General features: G+C 40.8%; 1 protein-coding gene across 1 annotated transcript in view; it reads left to right on the forward strand.

The window, feature by feature from the left end:
- ERCC4 (ERCC excision repair 4, endonuclease catalytic subunit) overlaps window positions 1-23,901 on the forward strand; it is a 34,399-nt gene that overhangs the window by 1,382 nt on the left and 9,116 nt on the right. The window contains exons 2-9 of the mRNA XM_004705863.2: window positions 111-291; window positions 8,254-8,449; window positions 9,196-9,403; window positions 13,898-14,078; window positions 16,131-16,259; window positions 17,518-17,628; window positions 20,784-21,381; window positions 23,356-23,448. Coding sequence (XP_004705920.1) covers window positions 111-291; window positions 8,254-8,449; window positions 9,196-9,403; window positions 13,898-14,078; window positions 16,131-16,259; window positions 17,518-17,628; window positions 20,784-21,381; window positions 23,356-23,448 — 1,697 coding nt within the window. The remainder of the gene's footprint in view (window positions 1-110; window positions 292-8,253; window positions 8,450-9,195; window positions 9,404-13,897; window positions 14,079-16,130; window positions 16,260-17,517; window positions 17,629-20,783; window positions 21,382-23,355; window positions 23,449-23,901) is intronic.

Consider the following 23,901-nt stretch of genomic DNA (forward strand, 5'->3'; position numbering starts at 1 on the left):
GTTAAATATAGACTGGTTGGTAGCCCAGTTTATCTGTTCATGTTAAGCTCATCATTATAAATAATTACACTGTATTAAACAGCTTACTAATCAGGTTTGATTTTGTTTAGGAATATTTTATTAGTCAGCTGAAGCTGGACGGAGTTGACCACCTCCCTCGACGTGTAACTAATGAAATTGCAAGTAACAGTCGCTATGAAGTGTACACACAAGGGGGTGTTATATTTGCAACAAGCCGAATACTTGTGGTTGATTTCTTAACCAACAGGATACCATCAGATTTAATTACTGGTAAGAATTTGAAATGTCATTATTTGTATATAAATACATATGTTTGTTTTTGTCTCCTCTGCTAAATTCTAAACTACCCTATTTCCCCGAAAATAAGACAATGTCTTATATTAATTTTTACTCCCAAAGATGTGCTAGGTCTTATTTTCAGGGGATGTCTTATTTTTCCATGAAGAAGAATACGGTACACATTTATTGCTTATTGTGTTATTAAAAGAGACCTCGCACTTCCTGTCTTCTCCGACTGCACTGCGGCCAACAGTGAGCTGTGCGACGGCGCCCGCCGCTACTGTCCAGAGTCACGGTAGCTTCAGGGGAGGTCTTATTTTCGGGGGTGCCTTATATTTCAGCAAGAGGCAAAACTGTAAGTAGGTCTTATTTTCAGGGTGTCTTACTTTTGGGGAAACAGGGTAGAATACCTTTGTGGGCAGCACTGGATCTTGATGCTCAGAATTATGTTTCTAGTCCCTAACATATCCGCTCATCGTAAATGTCCATAAATATGTCACCTGAGTAAGTAATGAAATGTACGGTTGACCTTCTCTAAACGAGTATTTACTACATACTTAGCCCTGGGGCAGTGGTTAAGCACTCAGCTGGTAATTGAAAGATGGATGGTCTGAACCCACCTGCTTTACTCTGGCTGAGAAAAGTGTGACAGAAATGTGCATCAGCAAAGATTGTTGTTGTTTGGCGTCGGCCCCAGCTCATAGCAATTCTGCGTATAACGGAAGAAAGCACTGCCTGGTCCTGCACCACCTCACAGTGGTTGCTGTATTTGAGCCCGTTGTCGCAACTACTTTGTCAGTCCGTCTATTGAGAGTCTTCCTCTTTTTTGCTTACCTGCTACTTTACCGAGCATATTCTTCTGCAGGTCCGAAGTGCGGAACATGAAATCTCACCATCCTTGATTCTAAGGAGCACTGTGGCTCTATTTCTAGACAGATTCGTTTGATCTTCTGGCAGTCCATGGTATTTAATATTTTTGTCAGCACCATAATTCAAAGGCATTGGTTCTGTTATCTTCCTAATTCATTGTCCTGCTTTCTTTCACATGCATGTGAGCCCACCTTCAGTGAGTTAGTTCCAACTCAGTGGCCATGTAGAGCATGGAGCAGAAAGCCTCATCTCTCTCCCATGGAGCTGCTGGTGGGTTTGAACCTACTGACCTTGTGGTTAGCAGCCCAATGCTTAACCTACTGTGCCACCAGGGCTCCTTCTCAAGTATAAGAGGACGTTGAAAATACCATGACTTAGGTCAGGTACACGTTAGTTTTCAATGTGGCATCTCTGCTTTGTAACACTTCGAAGAGGTCTTTTGCAGCAAATATGCCCGACGCAGTGAGTCATTTAACCTTCTGACTACTGCTTCCATAAGCGTAGATTGTAGATACAAGTAAAATGAAATCCTGGGCATCCTGGATCTTTTTCTATTTCTTGTGATGTTGCTTATTTTCCCAGTTGTGGGGATTTTTCTTTGTTCTGTGTTAAGGCATAATCCATACCGAAGGCCACTTCAAGCCCTCTTTACTTTCAGCGAGCAAGGCTGTGTCCGGTACATATTTCAGATTGCTAATAAGCCTTCCTCCAATCCGGATGTTGTATTCTTCTTCGTATAGTCCAGCTTCTCTGGTTCTTTGCTCAGCATACAGGTTGATTAAGTAGGCTGAAAGGAGATAACCCTGACGTGCAGCTTGCCGTATTCCAACCAGGCCTTCTTTTTGTTCTCTTTTGTCTTCTTGGTGTATGTGCAGGGTCCGCAGAAGCCTGATGGTGTGCAAGGTTAAACATTGGGCTGCTACTGAAAAGTCAGTAGCTTGAACCTAATCAGTTTGGAAATGCCTACCCATACTAGGGGACTTCAAAAAGTTCATTGAAAAATGCAATTAAAAGGTAATGAAATTTTTCAGCGAACCTTTTGAAGCCCCTTCATAGTCTTTGTATATTTCCTTAAATATTTTATGTTCTTCCTCAAGCAAATGCCCCCCAAATGCCCTGCCCATTCTAATGATGGCATTCATTATATATATATATATATATATATATATATATACACACACACACACACACACACATTTATATAAAATAAATGTTATTATTGGATATATGGATGTGCTCACATTATCATTTCATATATAAATTAATTCTCTTGTCCTGTTTAGCTTACTAGCTAACAAGGTTCTTAAGCATAACAAGGGTTGTTCACTGTCCCAGCCTAAGGGGTATGTACCAGAACCAGTACCACTTGCCATCAAGTCAAACTCAAATCATGGGGCAACTCGACGTGTGTCACAGTAGAACTGCATACCATAGAGTTTTCAGTGGCTGAATTTTTGGAACTCAATTCCCAGTTCTATCTTTGAAAGTACCTACCTCGGTAAACTTCAGCTTTTAACCTATCCATCAGTAACAGCCCTTGAAATTCATTATCTCCTACTATATCTAACGTAGTAACCCGAGCGTAGAAGTCCTCAAGGAATACATAATAAATGAATGAACGGGTTCTTAAATGATTTATCTGGTTCATGGCCCACTGACTGAGGTGAAGATTTGCTATACTTAATGGCATTATAATGGTTATAATCTGTGGCCTGGGCCTTGCCATCGTACCCGCCTGACATTAAGTGCCAATGCCATTGGAACTGCTTATTACGGCTTACACGCACAGCCCTTGACTTTTATGAGCCTCGGCTTTCTCGTTTCTTACAGTGAAAAAGTACGTATTAGAGTGATTGTAAGGAGCTGGGATTGTATCATAGACTAGGCATTGAGCTGCTAACCTAAAGATTCGTATTCGACAGCCGTTCCTTGGAAACTGTCTGTTCACATACAGACTTACAGCCTCAAAAGCCCTGTATGGCAGCAGTTCTCAACCTGTGGATCAGAATCCCTTTGGAGTCGAACAACCCTTTCACAGGGGCCGCCCGATTCATAACAGTAGCAAAATTACAGTTACGAAGTAACAATGAAAATAATTTTATGGTTGGGGGTGTCACCACAATATCAGGAACTGTATTAAAGGGTCACGGCATTAGGAAGGTTGAGAACCACTGAAGTAGAGGGTCACTTTGAGTCAGAATGGACGCGATGAATTAGAGTTAGTGTAAGGATGACATGAGATCCAATAAATGGTTTATCTTGGTGCCGGTGTAGTGTAAATATTTAGTAAGTGATAGCAAAACTAAAAAGCAAGGACCTTTTATGACGAGACAGCTTGAGACATTGTGAAGTCTTTTGCTGTGTGTGGCTTCTTAAAGCCTATGTTTATTTTTTTAAGTTGTTGAAATAAGGAAAGGCAATTGTATTGAATCTATCACTACCACTAGATGTCAGCATTACCTTAGGACATCCAGTGATGTCAGGCAGAAAGCAACCTGGAGCAATGAAATGTCAAAGTATAGCTTACAGGTCATCCCCCATTTCTGAGTGAATCCAAACCGGTTATGTCACTTGAACTTCTACTGCTGCTGTTGCTTGGGTGAATTGAATGCAAATGAGTGCCATCAGTGAAGTCCTTCAAATTTGCTGTCCCCTGGAATCCTGTCTCTCTTCCACCAAAACTTTAACAAATCACAGGACAGTCCCTGAAACATGTACCCTTCCAGAAAATAGCTGACTCCCAGACGTTCACCTGCTCCCCTGTCAGCACCCCCGTATGAGGGGAGTTGAGCAGCATTGTGGGAAAATCTGTGCATTTGGCTGCTAACCAAAAAGGTGGGTGATTTGTATTCACGAGCTGCTCTGAAAGAGAAAGGTAACCCGTATGCTTCCATCGAGATTAATCTCCTCGGAAACCTCATGGGGCAGCTCTGTTCCACCGTCGAGGGTGCTATGAGTTGGAATTGACCGACCCCGTGACAGGTGTTTTGATTTTGTTTTCCACACTCATTCATTGAATAATTATTAAGAATCATCTACTTAGCAGGAATGTCCCAAGCGCTGAAAATGGAAAGATTAACAACTATTACGGCAAACTCTTAAATTACACCATTTCTGAGTTGGAGCTGACCTGTAGCATGTGCCGTGTCTGTGCCAAGTTTCTTAAATTCTGCATGCCTCGGTTTCCTCATTTGTATATTGGAGATTGTAATAGCACCTTCTTCCTGGGATGAAGGTGAAATGAAATCATATATATATATATAATAGTTAACATCATGGGCAGTACAGAGTATGTGTTCACTAATTATTAATTGTTGTAAGATAATCATCGAGAAATTTATAGAGGAAACAGGTGTGTACATGAGTAATTACACAGCGCAGTATGAGATGGGAAAGGCAGCAGAGGGTCAGTGATAATACTTTTACCTTCCACATAGAGAACTGGGTTGGACTCACAGCCAGCATAGCTCATGTGCAGCCACCACTGACTCTGGAAGCTTGTGCGTGGCTAGGATCCTGAGCAGGTTTCCAGACTAAGACAGACTAGAAAGAAACGCTTAGTGATGATATAGGCTAAAACTTTGCCAGTGAAAGCTCTCTCGTTTCACGATGGGATCCGAAATGTGATGGAAGGATCAAACTTCAAATATGATTCTGTGGGAACAGAACTGCTCCCCCAACCCTACGGTGCTTCTATCTTTGTCTTTTTTTACAAAGTGAGTGCTGAGGTAGTGGTGCATACTGGGAAGAGCATGGCTTTGGAGTTCATCTCCCCCGATTTGGAAATTTTTGGTTTCCCATTTGTTCACGGGGCGATCTTGGTCAAGTGACTTCCCTTCCTTTAATAAGTATAGATTCATGATGAACTTATGCAGAGCCAAACATTGCCATCTTCATAAGTGTCTGAGTCATAATAATAAACAAACAACAACACAACGCACTGCCATCTAGTCCATTCCAGTACTAGTGACCCTGCAGGACAGAGTAGAACTCCATAAGATCTCTGAAGCTGTCAATCATCATGGGGGCAGCTAGCTGTATCTTTCTTCCTTGGAATAGCTACCAGCCTGTCATTTAATAGCCTAGTGATTGACCCTAGTGATAACTGTGCCAACAGGGCTCCATGAGTCTTGATGTTAAGTGCTATTGAGTCGGCTCTGACCCATAGCAACCCTCTGTACAACAGAACAAACCCTGCACGGTCCTGTACCACCCTCACAATGGTTCCTGTGCCTGGGCCCATTGCTGCAGCCACTGTGTCGATCCAGCTCACTGACGGCTTCTCGTTCTTTGTTCTTCGCTGCCCCTCCACTATACCAAGCATAATGTCCTTCTCCAGGAACTGGTCTCGCCTGATAATATGCCCGAAGTATTTAAGATGAATTCTTGCCATCCTTGCCTCTAAGGAGCACACTGGCCTTACGTCTTCCAACACAAATCGGTTTGGCCAACACCAGGGTTCAAATGCATCAGTCCTTCGGTCTTCATTATTCAATGGCAGGGCTTGGGTCAGGCACACCTTAGTCCTCAAAGTAACATCCTTGTTCACCAATACTCGAAAGCAGTCTTTTCCAGCAGATGGACCCAGTGCAATATGTCTTTTGATCTTTTCACTGCTGCTTTCATGAGCATTGATCGTAGATCCAAGAAAGACAGCTGTAACAACGTCTACCTTTTCTCCATTTCTCATGATATGACCTATTGGCCCAGTTGTGAGGACTTTGGTCTTCTTTACAATGAGTTGTTATCCATACTGAAGACTACAATCCTTCATCTTGATCAGCAAGTTGCTTCAAGTACTACTCGTTCAGCAAGCAAGGTTGTGTCATCTACATATTGAAGCTTGCTAATAAGCCACCTTCCGATCCTGATGCCACATTCTTCATATAATCCGGCTTCTCTGATGATTTTCTCAGCCTACAGATTGAATATATCAGATTGAGATTGAGAAGATCCAACCCTGATGTACACCTTCCCTTCCCATGCAGTTCTTGTTCTGTTCGCACAAATGTCTCTTGATCCATGTACAAGTTCCTCATGAGCACAATGAAGTGTTCTGGAATTCCCATTCTTCTCAGTGTTGTCCACAATTTATTATGTTTCACACTGTCGAATGCCTTTGCATAGTCAATGAAACAAGCATTTTTCTGGTCTTCTCTGCTTTGAGCCAAGACCCGTTTGACATTAGCAATGATATCCCTGATGCACATCCTCTTTTGGATCAGGCCTGAACATCTGGCAGCTCCCTGTTGATGTACTGGTGCAACTGTTGTTGGATGACCCTAAGTGAAATTTTACTTGTGTGCAATGTCAGTGCTATTGATAGTTGGAGCATTCTGCTGGGGCACCTTTCTTTGGGATGGTTACATATATGGGTCTCTTCCAGTCAGTTGGCCACGTAGCTGTCCCCCAAATTTCCTGGCAGAGATGAGTGAGTGCTTCTGGTGCTTCCTCCGCTTGCCAAGACATGATACCTACCCCCAAATATTATTTTGATGATTAAGTAAAATGAGATCAATAAAAAACTGTAACTCAGTGCTTGGAATAGTAGTTTTTTTCATTCCTTTTTGGTTTCCCCTCCCAAAAAATAACTAACCTTTTGGAGCAAACTTCTTTTTGTTTGTTTGTTTGTTTGTTTATTGGAGTTCATTCTCTTTAGAGACCTGTTTTTTGTTAATTTAAGTAATACTTCAATCCAGGCTAACAAAGTAGGGAAAACCTGCCTACTATATAAATAACATGTTCTGAGTAATACATTAATTCTGCAAGTGTATTGTGGGCTATTGAAAACTCTTTATCTAACAATTCCTAAAGAACACTTAATTTTTTTACCATACCTGTAGAATAATTTGTTTAACTAGAGTGCATTTTAACTCCCCCACCTCAATCCAACATTTAAGTCTGCTATTAGGAGAACCTAAATTGAGTTGACTGAACTACTAGAAAGTTCATAGACCACTATTAATACCATTTTTCAGATCCTAGGAGTGAGGAGAACTGGAGAGGGAACTTGCAAGTACATTTATAGCAAATAGAGAACCCACAAGTACACTTAAAGCAAGGTAACTGTCTAGCTTTAAGGCTGAAGGGCTGAGCGTCATTATCATAGAATAATTGGATTGTTGATGGAAAGGGGGATCTGTGCACCTTTATGGTGCCCTGTTTGTCCTTAACTTACCACTGGTCACATTCTGTCACAGCGTTTGCTTCTGTGTCTCTCCCGAGACGTGTAGCTCCCTCAAGGCAGGAGCCATACTCTATCACCTACAGACCTAGACAAAGTGTAAACACTTGATCTAGTCCAGTGCTCGCATTTTATAAATAGGGACGCTTCCTATGTGTGAATTCTCATTGTTTGTGTATGTGCTTCAGCGATATCATTAGCATCCCTCTTCAAAGAAATGTGGTAGAGAGATTCATTTTGTTTACAGATACATGAGTATTTGCATCATAGAAAAATACCTGTACAGAAATAGCGTTTGTCAAATCAGTGTATGTCAGCAGTGATCATCCTGTTGTTGTTTTTGTTTTAAATGAGTGAAGATACCTTGTAATTGAATATGCTCTGATCCCGGGCAGTGAATTAATCAAGTAGATGGTGCAGACGTTGCCCTTCTAAAATATACGTATGGAAAATGAGTGATCCACTTCACTAACAGATACTCCTCCTCCGACATGCCAGACCCCCACCCCACCCCCAGGCCTTTCTTAGTCATGTTCTCAGCCAGGAGCTCTCGGTGTCCAGTTGTCCAAAAGCTCGGTCCAGCTTTTACTCACACCTCACCTCTGTGCGGTCTCCCTGACGGAGATCACAAATAACCTCCTCCCACCTATCCCACTCCTTCTGTGATCAGTTTCTCCTCAGTACGTGTCACCTTCTAACGTACTGAATGTGGGCTATACATTTCCAGGAATTGAAGTCCTTTCTGTGCTTGGTGGCCATGTCTCCAGCATCGAATGGCGCCTGCCCATACTCGAGGAGCCATGTAGGAAACATGGGTTGGTTGGTTGGTTGGTTGAAAGAAGGGAAACGTGAGAATTCTCTGTCTGTTCTTTAATTTCCCTTACACATTTTCCCTCCAGGCATCTTGGTATATCGAGCACACAGAATAATAGAGTCTTGTCAAGAAGCATTCATCTTGCGCCTCTTTCGACAGAAAAACAAGCGTGGCTTCATTAAAGCCTTCACGGACAACGCAGTTGCCTTTGACACGGGCTTTTGTCATGTGGAAAGAGTAATGAGGAATCTTTTCGTAAGGAAGCTGTATCTGTGGCCAAGGTCAGTGGTCAGTAGCATGGGAAAAGTGGTTTCTCGGAAAGCACCTACTATAATTGGTTGTTTACTTGTACATTCAGTGGGGGCAAGTCAGGTTCTAACAGGTGCATCCTAATATAAACACAAAAATCACCTTCGTTGTGATTCTTATTAGGAGTTTTGTTTTGTTTTTTGCTGTTCCCCCTGGAAAGTAGAGAGCCATTCGATAGCTCTCTTCCGGTAGTCCGTCACACGGATCCAAGCTGGCCGCTTCATTCTGTCCTGTTCATTTAGCTTTGCCCTCGGGGCTCTGGAGACCCACACACCCAACAGCTGGAGGGAACCTGCAGGTTTACTGGCGCTGACTCCCACTTCTCCTTTGCGAATTTCCCTTCAGGAAATCAAGTATGAAGTCTTGGAGGACTTTATTTAAACTTCTAGGGGGAAAATGTATGGTATCCATTTTCAAGTATTTTTGTATCTTACACTAAAATGCATTTTGCTTCTGTAACTTCAGGATTGATGCTGTAGGTTATTTTTTCCTGTCTTGATTAAACCTTATTTTGGGAGCAGCAAACCTTTTCTGTAAAGCACCAGGGAGTAAAGAATTGAGAAGTAAAGTTAACTTACTCTTGGGGCCATTGTCTCTTTGCTTTCTATTTTGTTTCTTAATTTCATGTACAGAAACCATTTTAAAAATCTAACTGAGACCAGAAAGGCATGACTGTTGAAACTCCAGAATGCGCTTGAAAACTCTTTTGTCTCTTTAGGTTCCATGTAGCAGTCAACTCCTTTTTAGACCAGCACAAACCCGAAGTTGTGGAAATTCATGTTTCTATGACGCCTGCCATGCTTGCCATACAAACTGCTGTGCTGGACATTTTAAATGCTTGTCTCAAGGAACTGAAGGGTCACAATCCATCGCTTGAAGTAGAAGACTTGTCTTTAGAAAATGCCATCGGAAAACCTTTTGAAAAGGTACTCTTCCATTTTCAGCCAAGCTTGTTATGATATCATTTTAAATCATGTGAAGTTATTTTAATATTTGCAGTGTTCTTAATAAAAAGTTACTGTTATGGAAGTTGGAAGTTATTTAAATTTAAAGATGCTCTGGCTTGCTAAAAAGTAATCGTTTTAGTAAAATATATAGATTGACATAGGAGCATAACTGATTTGTAATAATGCAGTAAGCAATTAACTAAGTATAAGGAAAAAAAGTAAAAATAATTTAGATGAGTTATCACTACTGAGGAATGTAAAACTAGCTCTTTCTTAAAATTACTTCATGAACTGAAAAAATGGTTAAAAATTCAGTTCAAGGAAGTTTTATTCTCACTGATATTATTTTTCCATTATTGGATAATAGTCATACAGATAGGTAAATGTCCACAATTTAATGTAGTGTCAGGAAATGCTTACCTTTTTGAAAATTCCAGCCTATTTTATTTTTCTTTCACATTTTGATAAGTGTAAGTTCCTTTCTTTCAAACTCTGAATAATCTCTTTGCAAGTAAGCCATTATAAAAGGGGAAAAATATAGTGTTTAAAAAAGGAAAATTTGGATTGTGATGAGATAGATGTAAGAGCCCCCAATAAAAGTATTTTAAATTAATAATAATAATAAATAAAAAAGGAAAATTATAGCTCTTCAATTCTTCTATTCAGGCTATTCTTTTATTTCTGAAAGTCAGTTTACTATGAAATACTTATTAAGAAAAAAACTAATTTCATGCTTTCTAGTCCTTTATCATTACAGTTTACTAGAATTTAGTATATGATGATACCAAAATATATATATATCCTTTAATGGAGTATGTTTCTAAAAGACCAAAACCCAAGTATAGACTCGGAATTTTTATCATCCCTTGACAGGTAACGTCAAGGTATTTTCCTAGGGCTTCTCTTAGTAACCAAATCTAAATGTGAACCGAACTGGGGTCTTTCTTAGGAAGCATAACCGTGTGGGGATGATCTGACTCAACAGGCACCTGGTGCAGTGTGTGTCCAACTTTGTCCGGGATATCCCTGCCACATGCCACTTACCCTGGAATAATTACAAAGAGCGTGTCCTCTCATCTCCACATCCATCTAGTTTGGACAGTAAGTTGTATAGCCACCCTACTCTTACTCCTGTCGTAATTAGTTGCCATCAAGTCAGTTCTGACCCCTGGCAACCCTGTGCACCACACAGCAACACACTGCACAGTCCTGCATCACCCTAACAAGTGTTCCCAGGCCTGAGCCCATTGATGCAGCCACCATGTCAACCCATCTCAATGAGGGCCTTCCTCTCTTTCATACCTTGTTACCTACCAAGTTTGTCCTTCCCCAGGGATGGGACTCTCCTGACAACATGTCCAAACTCTGTAAGATGAAGTCTTGCCATCTTTGCCTCTAAGGAGCACTCTGGCCTTATTCCTTCCAAGACAGATGTGTTTGTCCTTGTAGCAGTCCATGGTACTTTCAGTATTCTTCTCCAGCACCACCGTTCAAACACATCGATTCTTCCTTAGCCTTCCTAATTCAGTGTCCAACTTTCAATGTGTACGAGGCAATGGAGAATGTCAGGGCTTTGGTCAGTCTCACCCTAGTCGTCAAAATAGCATCCTTGTTTTTCAATACTCTAAGGAGGTCTTGTGCAGCAGATTTACCTAATGCACTACACCATTTGATCTCTTGACTGCTGCTTCTATGAGCATTGATTGTGGATCCAAACAAAACAAAATCCTTGACAACTTCAGTATGGATTGAAACTCAATGTAAAGAAGACCAAATTCCTAACAACTGGACCAATAGGTAATAAAGATCATGATAAATGGAAAAAGATAGAAGACTACAATCCTTTAAGCATACAAGGTTGTATCATCTGCATATCGAAGGTTGTTAATAAGTCTTCCTCCAATTCTGATGCTGGTGAGAGGTTACAACCCTGACCCACACGCCCCCTTATTTTAAACTATGAAGTGGAATACTTGTTCTGTTCACACAACTGCTGTACCCATGTACAATTTCTGCATGAGCACAATGTAGAGTTCTGGAATCCCTTCTCCAGATTTCCCATGGTTTGTTACCATCCACACAGTGCCTTGGCTTAGTCAATAAAACACAAGTGAGCATCTTCTGGTGTTCTCTGTTTACAGCCCAGAGCCCTCTGACAGCAGCAGTGATACCCTTGTTCCACGTCTTCCTCAGAATCCAGCCTGAACCTCTGGCAACTCCCTACCAATGCACTGCTTCAACCGCTACTCACTAATCTTCAGCAACATTTTATTTGCGTGCGATACCAATAATATTGCTCTATAATATGAGCACCTTTCTTTGATTTGAGCACAAATGCAGATCTCTTCCAGTGAGTAGGGCAAGTAGTGTCTTCCAAATTTCCTAGCGTACACTAGTACCGTATATACTCTTGTATAAGCTGAGTTTTTCCAGCACATTTTTAATGCAGTTTTTGTGGTAAAATTAGGTGCCTTGGATGATAGTCGGGTCTGCTTATACTTGAGTATCTACTGCTTCCAGTGCTTCATCAGCTTGTTGAAACATTTCGATTGGTATTCATTCCATCAATTCCTGGAGTCTTGTTTTTCAGCTAATGCTTTCCGTACAGTTTGAACTTCTTTCAGCATCACTGGTTCTTTCTCACATGCTACCTCCTGAAATGGTGGAACCAGTTCTTTTTGTTAACAGTGACTGTGATTTCTCTCCATCTCCTTTTGATGTTTCCGGGATCATTCAATATTTGCCCATCAAATCTTTCAAGATTGCAACTCAAGGCTTGAATTTTTTCTTGAGCTCCTTCAGATTAAATGAACATGGCTTTCCCTTTTGGTTTTATAGTTCTAGATCTTTGCACAATTCATTTTATCTTCTTTTGTCTTCAGATGGCCTTACAAATTTTCTGTTCAGCTTTTACTTTATTGTTTCTTCCATTTCTTTAGCTACCCTACAATTAAGAGCAATTTTCAGATTCTCTTCTGAGCTGTTCTTTCTTTCCTGTCTTTTTAATGGCCTTTTGCTTTCTTCATTTCTCTTGAATTTGGCATTCCTGCCTTAGCAAACCATATGGTTGTCTAATTCAGAATGGTCAGAACCAGGAGGATGGCACTTAACAAGAACAACATGAGCATGATCCAAAGTCATCAGCTCTTCGGTCATTAGTGTTCCATGCGTCAAATCTGTTCTTGAGATATTCTTGAAATTCAGGTGGGGTAGACTCAAGGTCATATTTTGGCTCTCAGAGACTTGTTTTAATTTTCTTCAGCTTCAACCTGAACTGATATCTGAGCAATTGATGGTATGCCCTGGTTTTAGCTCCTAATATTGAGTTTCTTACCATCTTTTCTCACAAAGGTAGGCAACTTGATTTCGGTGTATTCCATCTAGAGACATCTATATGTACAGCTGCCTTATGTGTTGTTGAAAACGATGTTTGTGGTCAACAAACCATTGGTCTTGTAAAATTCTATCGTATGATCTCTAACTTCGTTTCTACCACCAAGGCCATATTTTCCAACCACTATTTCTTCTTCCTTATCTCCAACTTTTGCATTCCAATCACCAATAATTATCAGTGCATCTTGATTGCATGTTCAATCCATTTCAGATTGAAGATATTGGTAAAAAATTTTCAATTTCTTCAGCACTGGCTTTAGTAGTTGGCACATAAATTTGAATAATAGTTTTATTGAGTGGATTTCTTTGTATGCAGATAGCTATTATCCTATCACAGAATCGTACTTTAAGAACGACCTTCAGATGTCCTTTTGACCATGAATACAACATCATTTCTCTTGAATTTGCCATCCCCGCCTGAGTAAACTGTATGATTGTCTAATTCAGAATGGTCAGAACCAAGTGAATGGCACCTAACAAGAACAACATGAGCGTGATCCAAAATCAGAAGCTTCTTGGTGTGATAAGTTAAGTTGGGCTGCTTAGTGCAAGGTCAGCAGTTTGATGACACCAGCCACCCTTTGGGAGAGAGATGAAAGTTTCTGCTCCCATAAAGATTTATAGCCTGAGAAACTTAAGGAGGCCGTTCTACTGTTTCCTATGATTCAAAATTAATGGCAGTAGTTTTGATCTTTGTTATTTTGGTTTAGCTCACAAAACATTCTAGGAGTAAGACTGTTTTGCATTTGAAAAATTAAGCATCTTTATTAGGATCTGATAAACCGAAATTTTCGGAATCGTTTCTAGAAGTACCATTTGCATTAAGAATCGCTATCGTGGACACTAAGGAACTCTGGAGGTGCTGTTGTAGGCGAGGCATTGGACTGATGACCATAAGGTCCTCAGACCAAACCACCACTGCTCCACGGGAGCCAGATAAGGCTGTGAGCTTCTATAAACGTTCACGTTCTCAGAAACCCTTTATGGACTTGCTGTGAGTTGGAATGGACTCAGTGACAGAGGGTTTTGTGTTTCATATTGAATGTGTCTTCCCAGCACTAAATTCTGTTCTTGTTGTAGACAATCCGCCACTACTTGGATCCTTTGTGGCACCAGCTTGGAGCCAAAACAAAGTCCTTGGTTCAAGACTTGAAGATATTGCGGACTTTGCTGCAATATCTCTGTCAGTATGATTGCGTCACATTTCTTAACCTTCTGGAGTCTTTGAGAGCATCTGAAAAGGCTTTCGGTCAGAATTCAGGTAGGAGATAAAAATAAAAAGATTGTAGAAACTGATTTGAATATAGTGTTGGATTTTCTTGAGGAATTGGGTATGAGGAGTACTATATTCAACTGCATGTTATACTAAGACTTCAAATTATGTTTGTGTTCATAGCAGAAAGATGTAGACCTTATTGATAATGAATTAACTGCCTACTTAACATCTGCATAATAATAAATATTCACATCCATTCCCATACCACACTGCCTGTGTAGTACAGGCAGTCTCCCAGCCTAGGAAGAGGTTGCATTGTACAAGTGTAGTTGTTAACCTAAAATGCATCTTCCTTAAAGAAATAGCAAAGGAGTACGAGGCTTCATCAGGTAGAGTGATAAGCACTGAGGAGAAAAAGAGGCTTGTAGGGAAATCATAAGGAGAAAGACGAATTTAACCTCTGATTCTCTACATTTGGGTTCCCTTCACATTGTTATAATCAGGGCCCAGAGATCTTTAGTGATGTGAGTTACACTTATTGGTCATATTAGGAAATAAATATTAGAAAATGTTAATTCATTTAAAATTAGTAATGATAAACCTATCCCCTGTCAATAAAGAATCACATTTTTATGAAAGATACTGAGACAGAAAAATTATGAAGAAGAGTGGCATTATTTTACATTTTTACAAATCTCTTGAATGTCTGGCTTAATAGAAGACAATTGATCTCAAATCTGCTTCTGAACTCGGTGAATTAGAATATGTTATTTTGGTGGAGGGATGTAAGACAGCCTGGCCTTGGACACATGTCTGTGGTTAGAAAAGGAGAGTCTCAGGACCCTTTTCTAATAATTGTGGATGTTCTTTGATACGAAACCAAACTTTGCTAAGTTCTTACTGATTGTAATGTGGAATCTAAAAGGCTGTCAGTGAACTTTTTCTCTTATTACATTAAAATTCCAATAGTCTTATCTTGCAATATGGTCATACCTTTTATCCTTATATGATTATGTAACATCACACGTTGATCATTTGGAAAGAGATTGATTGGTTCGTTGAGTTTTACAGCTCCTTTATATGTTGACTAGTTACATTATTAACATAAAAAATTGCACGTTATTGTCATCACTAAGCTTATCAGGAACGTTCCTAAGTAGTGGAGAACTGCCAAAAACACAGTGACAGAAGTGAGCTTTTCAAAATTCATATTTTTCCTTGAAAGCTAGACCTTCATCATTGGCAGCAAATGTTGTCAGTTGTATTTCTTGAATTGAAATGCTCGGTTTTGTTCATTTTCAGGAAAAGAGCTTGTAAATACCCAAATTTGAATAACCATTGTTTTTCTGTTACTTGTTCTTTAAGTAAAAATGGTGTTTCATGAAAAAAGTATCCAGGTTCAGCACAACTCCGACAATCACACAAGTGCCCTTCCTCCAGTCAACCAGTGAACTTTGGTCTCCAGCAGAAGGGCCTGGATAGACTTGCCATGTTGTCACATGAAATATTAAAAAGATATATGCTCGAGGTTGAAGATTTATACAGTGAAATTTGGTATCGAGCTGAAGGACCTGAATATACTTCCCATGCTTTCACATGAAATATTAGAAAGACATATGCTCGAGGTTAAAGATTTATAAGTGAATCTGGCCTGCTTTTGGACCTACACACACCTGGCACTGAAGAATACATTGACTGCCCTGATCGGTGTTAAGAACACGAACAGGGTTACCAACCGTTGTTTTTGTATCATCATGGGAAAGGTCAACATAGTAGAGACATGCAAATAATTCTTAACGTTATTATGGAAATAATTTTAACATTGCAGACCCCCTTGGGGTCTGTGGAGCACACTTTGAAAAGCAGTCTAGCCCATTAGTGAGAAGGTTTTCAAAAAGTTCATTGAAAAACAGATGAGGAGGTAATGGTTTTGTTTTTTCTCCTGTGGACTTTTTGAAGTCCCCTCATAGAGTTGGAAAGGATCTGGTTAGTAGAAAAACAAGATGGCAGCCAATTTATGTAAATTATATGACCATCAGAGACTATTTAAAGTTCATTGTAAATTGAAGTCTTTTGTTTGTGTCCCTCTCGTATTAGGTTGGCTGTTTCTTGACTCCAGTACCTCAATGTTTGTAAATGCTCGAGCAAGGGTTTATCATGTTCCCGATGCCAAAATGAGTAAAAAAAGTAAAAGGTCTGAGAAAACGGAGGTTAAAGAAGGGCAAGGTATTTTTCAGGCTTTTGTTGTTTTAATCTTGTCTTGTGTTTCCATATTTGATATAGAAATGCTTAGCAAGTGCAGATTTCCTCTTCCATGTGGAAAACGGATGCCTTCATCAAAAGGGGTCCTGGGGGCAGAGCGGCCTGTGCATTGTTATGCTCACCACAGGTCAGCACTTGAAGCCTGCCGGTCACTGCATGAAAGAAAGAGGGGGCTTTCTGCTCTCACAAAGAGTTACCATCTGGGAAACCCACAGGGGCAGTTCTACTCTGTGCAATAGGGTTGCTATGAGTCGGAAACAACTTGATGGCAGTGAGTTTGCGCTTGTTTAGTGTGTAAAATGTATGTATGTATGTATGTATGTATGTATGTATGTATGTATGTATGTTACATGTAACATATGCAATGTAAAAAGTATTCAGCACGGCGTCTCAGAACCCACTGCTAGGGAATTCCAGGTAATGAACGTAAGCAATATTTTTACTGCTACGTAACAACTGTAGTTTGACTTTTATTTTTCAACTTGAGAATAATTTCTACTCTTGCCATTTAAAGTCTTAGTGAAAAATTTTAGTGTCTCTCAACTTTTAAAGAACATAAACTTAACTCACTGCAACTGAGACCACGCTGACTCACAGCGATCTCACTGTGGTTTTCCGAGATGAGCTATTTATGGGAGTAGAAAGCCCAGTCTTCTTCTGGCTTAAAGAACATAATAAATAATGTGAATTGTATTTCAGCACCATAGAAGGTATTATAAATATTGCTAGTTTGCAAAGGCAAACTAGGGTTAATTCAACTAGAGTCAGATTGGGTTACTTCTTTCCTGCCTAGTTCAAAGATTTACTTCAAAATAAATGCATTGTTTCAAATTAAATGCTATATTTGAGGACTTATAGAAATATAAAATTTGATTGTTGTCTACTTCTATTGATGTTCAGAAGGAAAAATGTATGAATTTCAGAAATAAGTACAGATTCTACAAAATTTTCTGTAGTAGACTATATAGGAGTTATAACACAGAATCTTCATATTGGTTACTGTACATAATGTCTTAGTGAATATTGAAACATTACAAAACTTACATTAATATTTTTTCATTAAATTCATAAGTAGGCCTTTCTCAAGGTTGAAGATCTTACCCAGAATTATGAAGAATAGGAATGGAATAGGATTATGGAATGAATCTTAAGTTTTCTGTTGCTTTTCTAGAAAGCCATTAGAAATTGTAATCAAATGAGATTCGCTCTTATTTTTACATAGAAACAAAAAAGGAGCTGGTTCTTGAAAGCAACCCTAAGTGGGAAGCCCTATCAGAAGTACTGAAAGAAATTGAGGCAGAAAATAAGGAGAGTGAAGCACTTGGTGGTCCAGGTAAGAAAAAGGGAGATAATACTTGCTTTCAAAATTTCTCCATGAATATTTTGACGAGCACTCTGTTTACAATGTTTATAAATGTAGAAGCACAGCACCAGGTGAACCTTGAGACCGATTGTCTCCCAGTGGAACCATTGACCATTCATGAAAATGGGGGTGTTTTTACGGGTTGGTTTCTCAAGACCTCTGTTAAAAGATGTAGCTAATTCCCATATATAAATATAGATTGACCAGGCGTTAAATCTAGAATCCCTAAGGAGAAAGTTAATGGGTCTCTATATTCTTAGCAAGTTCTCTCCCAAGAAGTCTAAGCTCTTCTGTGGAGTGACATTGAGCTAGCCCTAGAGAAATGATCTGGATCGTAAGGCTGTTCTGTTTCAGCATGGTTATGCCAGGAAACTAGCACCATAGACTAAACTTCAACTATTAATCTAAAGCAGGGGTCCTCAAACTTTTTAAACAGGGGCCAGTTCACTGTCCCTCAGACCGTTGGAGGGCCGGACTATAGTTTTTTTAAAAACCATGAACAAATTCCTATGCACACTGCACATATCTTATTTTGAAGTAACAAACAACAACACGGGAACAAATACAATATTTAAAATGAAGAACAAGTAAAGTTAAATCAACAAGCTTACCAGTATTTCAATGGGAACTATGGGCCTGCCTTTTGCTAATGAGATCGTCAATGTCCGGTTCCATATTTGTCACTGCTAGTCGTAACAAGCAATGCAAGAGTGCATATCAGTTAGTCTACATCTGGTTGGAGATTTCAGATGTTTCATTCTGGAAAAAGTCTGTTCACAGACATAAGTGCTGCCAAAGATGGTTGCCATTTTGAGTGCCTGGTACCTGAGATTAGGATCTGTCTCAGAGGGGAGAGATGCATAGAAATGAGGAAGGCTGCTTGACTTGAATGCATCTTTCAGAGAGTCACAATTCTGCAGTTCAGCCAGCTCCATTTGGTAAATTGTATCCACATTTTCAATGTCAATACAAACTGGGTTATGGAAAAGCTGTATGTGCTGTTCATGGAGATGAAGCTCTTTAAATCTAAATTGGAACTCCTTTTGCAACTTTTCCAGTGAATCCACACGTTTTGTTTGGGAATGCAACCAGTGGTTTTTCCGCTAACAGATTTTGAGTTGTGGGGAGATGGCAGAAACTTTCCTCCTTCACTTGTTTGATAAGGAGGCCTAATTTTACTTCAAATGCTTTCACTTGTGATTGCATATCACAGATGAGCTTCCCCTCTCCTTGAAGTTGCACGTTGAAACTGTTGACTAGCTCTGTTACATCTATCAGAAAGGCAAGGTGCCATTTCCATTCTGCATCATTGAGCTCTGGTGGTACTTCTTTGTTTTTTGAAAGCAGAAAAGCTGTAATCTGTGGAAGTAAGTCATAGAAATGTTTCAAAACTCTCCCTCGACTCAGCCAATGGACTTCTGTGTGGTACAGAACATCTTCATTGGCAACATTTAGCTCAGACAGAAATTCCTGAAATTGTCTGTGGGTTAGTGCATTAGCTCTAATGAAGTTAACACAAGATACCACAATTTTCATAACAGAGTCCCACTTCAGCGATTTACTACACAGTGCTTGTAGTAAAACGACAAGATTTAAAGAGCTTCATCTCCATGGACAGGATATACAGCTTTTTCATAACCCATTTCCTATTGACATTGAAAATGAGGATACAATTTACCCAATGGAGCTGGCTGAACTGCAGAATTGTGAGTCTCTGAAAGACGCATTCAAGTCAAGCAGCCTTCCTCAGTTCTACGCATCTCTCCCCAGACCGCTCCTGATCTCAGGAACCGTGCACTCAAAACGGCAGCCGTCTTTGGCAGCACTATGTCTTTGGTTTTCTTAGTGCAGAGGTTTTCATTCTCAGAGACTCAAATTGATCATTCAGATTTTTTTAAATGTTGCTTTTAAGCTTAGTAAGGAATTTACATCTAAAGAGATGAAGAATCGTTTTTCTACTTTTAAAAATGATATAAGGTTTAACATTTGACCCTATAACCCATTTAGAGTTTATTTTGGTGTATATGATCCTCTAGAAAATTGTTAATCAAAAAAGAGCTTTTTTAAAACCTCCATTACACCATGGCTATCCAAGGGCAAGTCAAAAAATATTGCTATGAACTCATAGAAATTGCTGTTAAAGCAAAATAATCAAAATGTGAAGCTATTGTTTGGGGGGATATTTTCCCTGTAGGTCTGTATGCTTTCAAAGCATCTCTCTAACCTCTCCCTGAAAAATTTTGCATCCTTTGACTTAAACCAAGTCAAAAATATGCTCCTTTTCTCTGTTCTTTGGGTTTGGGAACAAAAAAAGTCTGAAAGGGCAAAATCAGGCATGGGGGGTGGGGGTTCCCACTGACGTTTCCATTGGACAATCTTTGCTACCCTTGAAGAATGAGCAGATGCGTTGTGTTGATGGAAACAAATTCCACAACGCAACTTTTCTTGGCTATTTCCTCGCCTGTGCAGCTTTTAACTCTCATAAAACTTCTTGCTAATAAGCCCCTAGTAAAAGCTAATAATAATATCTTTTGAGAAAATCTATCACGATGCTCTCTTTGGAATCCCTAAAGCAGTTGCCATCACCTTTCAAGCTGACTTCACTGCCTTGGTTTTAGGGGCCTGCCAGCTCTGCTGGGGACCGCTGTTTCGGTGGGGCCTTGTCTGCGAGGGCTCCCTCTTAGGCAGAGCTGCTCCGCAGCCCGCCACTGACTACAAAGGACAAACGCAGACACCCTTCGCATGGGAAACGCCCCGTGTGTGTACACACCAAAAACCGAGTGGCAACATTTTTTGACCTACCCCCACATTTTCATAAGACTAAAGATTTTTGGCTTTAACTTTACTCAGGAGATTTGAGTAACTCTGCCAGAGGAGTGCTATACCAGCAATTTGTAAGTCCTTTAGGGGGTAGTGTATCTTCCTCATGGGGAGGGTTGAGGGGGCATGTGAGAAGGAGGTACTGTATATACTTGTGGATAAGCCGAGTTTTCCGGCACGTTTTTTATGCAGTTTTTGTGGTAAAATGTGGTGCCTCGGCTGGTATTCTGGGCAGCTTATACTCCAGTATATACGGTAATAGGCAAGTGAGGTCATAGTCACAGCACATGGTTTTCTGATTTTAGGTCAAGTGCTGATTTGTGCGAGTGATGACCGGACGTGTATCCAGCTGCGAGAATACATCACCAGTGGAGCAGAGGCGTTTTTATTGGCGCTCTACAGGAAAACCTTTGAAAAGGACAGCAAGGCTGAAGAAGTGTGGATGAAATTCAGGAAGGAGGACCGCTCAAGGAGAGCGATGAGAGCTAACAAAAGACCCAAAGGCCACCCAAGTCTGGAGAGGGCTTCTGGCAAAGGAAGGCCTCTCAAAAGGCAAAAGCAAAGGCTGACTTTACCCCAGATGATGGGGCACCCTGAAGAACTGGAAGGCCAAGGGGAGGCAGAGGACGATGATCAGAGAGCAAGAAGCAGTAGCCCAGAGAGCAGCTCAGAGGAAATTAAGCACGAAGAATGTGACGCCAATGTGTCCTCAGATGCTGCCTATGGAATTCTTAAAGAACCGCTCACGATCCTCCACCCGCTTCTAGGGTGTAGTGACCCGTATGCCCTGACGAGGGTACTCCATGAAGTGGAACCCAGATACGTGGTACTGTATGATGCCGATCTGACCTTCGTTCGCCAGCTGGAAATCTACAGGGCCAGCAGGCCTGGGAAGCCTCTGAGGCAAGTCATCAACACAGCTGACTGGTCTTAAGGGGCCCCTTTCCAGTTCTTCGGGCTTCCTAGAAGCTGTCAGGGGGCACGGGTGTCCTCATCCTCAGTATTCCAGGGCTGTGATATGATGACGTTTCCTGAGAACTTACTTTGCTTCCTGGTGAATCTGGGAAGTTGGCACAGAAAGGATGTCAAATATTGCATGTAACAGAACCAGCAAACACAAGGGGCCTGCTCGGGTTCGCATGGTTTGTTCTCTGTTGTGATCAGGATGATTGGCTTGCAACTTCTGGGATGGGGCATTGCAACGTCTAGTACATCGATAATATTCCAGGTCTCCCGAAAGTTGTGCCCTGGTAAATGAATGCAGTCTTCTAAAACATCTTAACAGTTTTAAGAAGTAACTCAAACTTACTTTGACATAAAACTGAAGTATTTAGGGAATTGCTGCCCCAAGGTTGGTTGGTTTTGTTTTTTGGAGTGTATTTTTGTTTTGTTTTGTTTTTCAAGTTTCAAGAAATATATATATATGAGCAACCCAACAAAAATATCAGATGGAAAATGGCGCTTCCCAAAGAATATCATGTTCCGACTCTCCAATTATCTGAGAAGTAAACAGCAAAATTATATCCTGAACTCAGTCTGAACCACAAACACAGAGCCAAAAGAACCCTTTAGCCATGTAACTGATGCAGGCTTTCAAAGTAGGATTGAAGGGGGAGGTGGGTCTGAAATCACACTGGATGACGAACTGTGACGAACCTGGGAAAATAATTGGAGGCTGATAAATTTTTCACGCCTAGCTATTTGCAGGTAGCTTACCCAAAAATCCAATTCACGGACATCAAGTCAATGCTGACTTATAGCAACCCTATAGGACAGGGTTTCTGAGTTTCTCCTTAGAAGTGGCTGGTGGTTTCAAACTGCTGACCTTGCAATTAGCAGCCCCAGTGCATAACCTTTATGCCACCAGAGCTCAGAACCAGCACAGCCTCTCACTCTTGGTGAGAAATTGAGTTCCAGCAATAGTAAGTGGCCTGTCCTTGGTTACCCAGTACATTCATGGGAGAATGAATGAGACCTCTAGTCTGATCGCCTGGCTTTTCTCCCCCACATAGTAAAACCTGAAAAGCCAGAACCTGAGTCAGGCAGACATTTATCCGAGAAGGAAACATAGAAAAGTGGTAAGACTGCCCCCTGTTAAAAGGTAGACTCTTGGCGAGACCCAGATAAGCAAGTCAGGCCCGTTGCATTCCGGCTCCCACAGTTTCACTGCATATTCTAGAAAGGTGGAGGTTGAAAGGACTGTGGAGGACTTAAAAAGGAAAATGTGGCTGGTCAGAGGGGAAGAGAGGGGCAGAGGACAGCCCTCAGCCCAAGCAAGACAGACGAAGCAGGCCTTTTCTAAGGCCAAGACTGCCAGCAGACTCTCTAGAAGCCTGACGCAGCCCACATGCCCATGCGCTTATGTAAAACGGGAAGCCTGCTTTGTTCAGACATGAATTAAAAAAGAACTGGGAAGTCACATGGGAAGAGAAAGGTCATATAGATTTGATTTGTTTATTTTTCATGAACATGAGCTTTCATAAGCTAGCTTTTAGAACTGCTCTCCAACTTTTAAATGACTGTTTGGCAGAAGTGCAAAGAAACGTTGGAAAAAGAGAAGGCTCTTCAATTCCTTTTTTTTATTATTCGTTTATAGTTATGAGGGGGAAAATAGCTCTATCCCTCTAGCTGTATCTCAGTGTTTACCCAAACTCTTCCTCCTCTTGGCGTAAGGGAAGAAAAAAGAATGTCATGAGACCTTTAACAGGTGGGGTTTAAGTCTGAGTAAGTATGTGTTTAATGGAATCCCTTTTTCCTCTTAGTCAAATATTTACTATTTGAGCACTCTTGGGTGCTGATTTCAAATGCTCTGCCATCCCCTTCAGAGATTAAAGATTCTTTGTCCGCTTCCTAAAAGTGTTCTGTCTTAAATTGCAGGGTTTATTTTCTCATATACGGAGGCTCGACCGAGGAGCAACGCTATCTCACTGCTTTGCGGAAGGAAAAGGAAGCTTTTGAAAAACTCATCAGGTAATGCGTGGAGCGCAGTGTGAAAGTAGCCCACTGTACTGAAGACTGTTCAGGAACCAGCGGTCGCCCTGGGTGGGGCCTAGCACAGAGCTCTCAGGACCGATGGGGAGGGAAAGGCACTGAAGAAGCGCTTAAAGATGAAGATGTGGCAGCCCCAAGTGCGACCCTCAGGAGGTGCACAGGTGCAGACGAGGGGCTTCACAAAGTTGGTAGAAGAATTCCACTATCTCTGATTTAGCTTCTCCACAAACATTTGAAGTCCCCACTACACACACACACACACACAGACACACACCGAGCAGCGTGCAACCTTCACACTTTCGGATGGCCCAGTAGACACAGAAAGCATCTGTGTTTTCCTTTCCTGGCAGGTTTCTGCCTAACACAGATTCCAGGTTTCACTCTTATTTTCCTCTTCTCTCCCACTCTCTTCCAACCGATTTCACTTGTCGA

This window comes from Echinops telfairi, unplaced genomic scaffold (genome assembly GCF_000313985.2).
Source record: "Echinops telfairi isolate 266 unplaced genomic scaffold, ASM31398v2 ScPeMD7_5;HRSCAF=22, whole genome shotgun sequence".
NCBI lineage: Eukaryota > Metazoa > Chordata > Mammalia > Afrosoricida > Tenrecidae > Echinops > Echinops telfairi.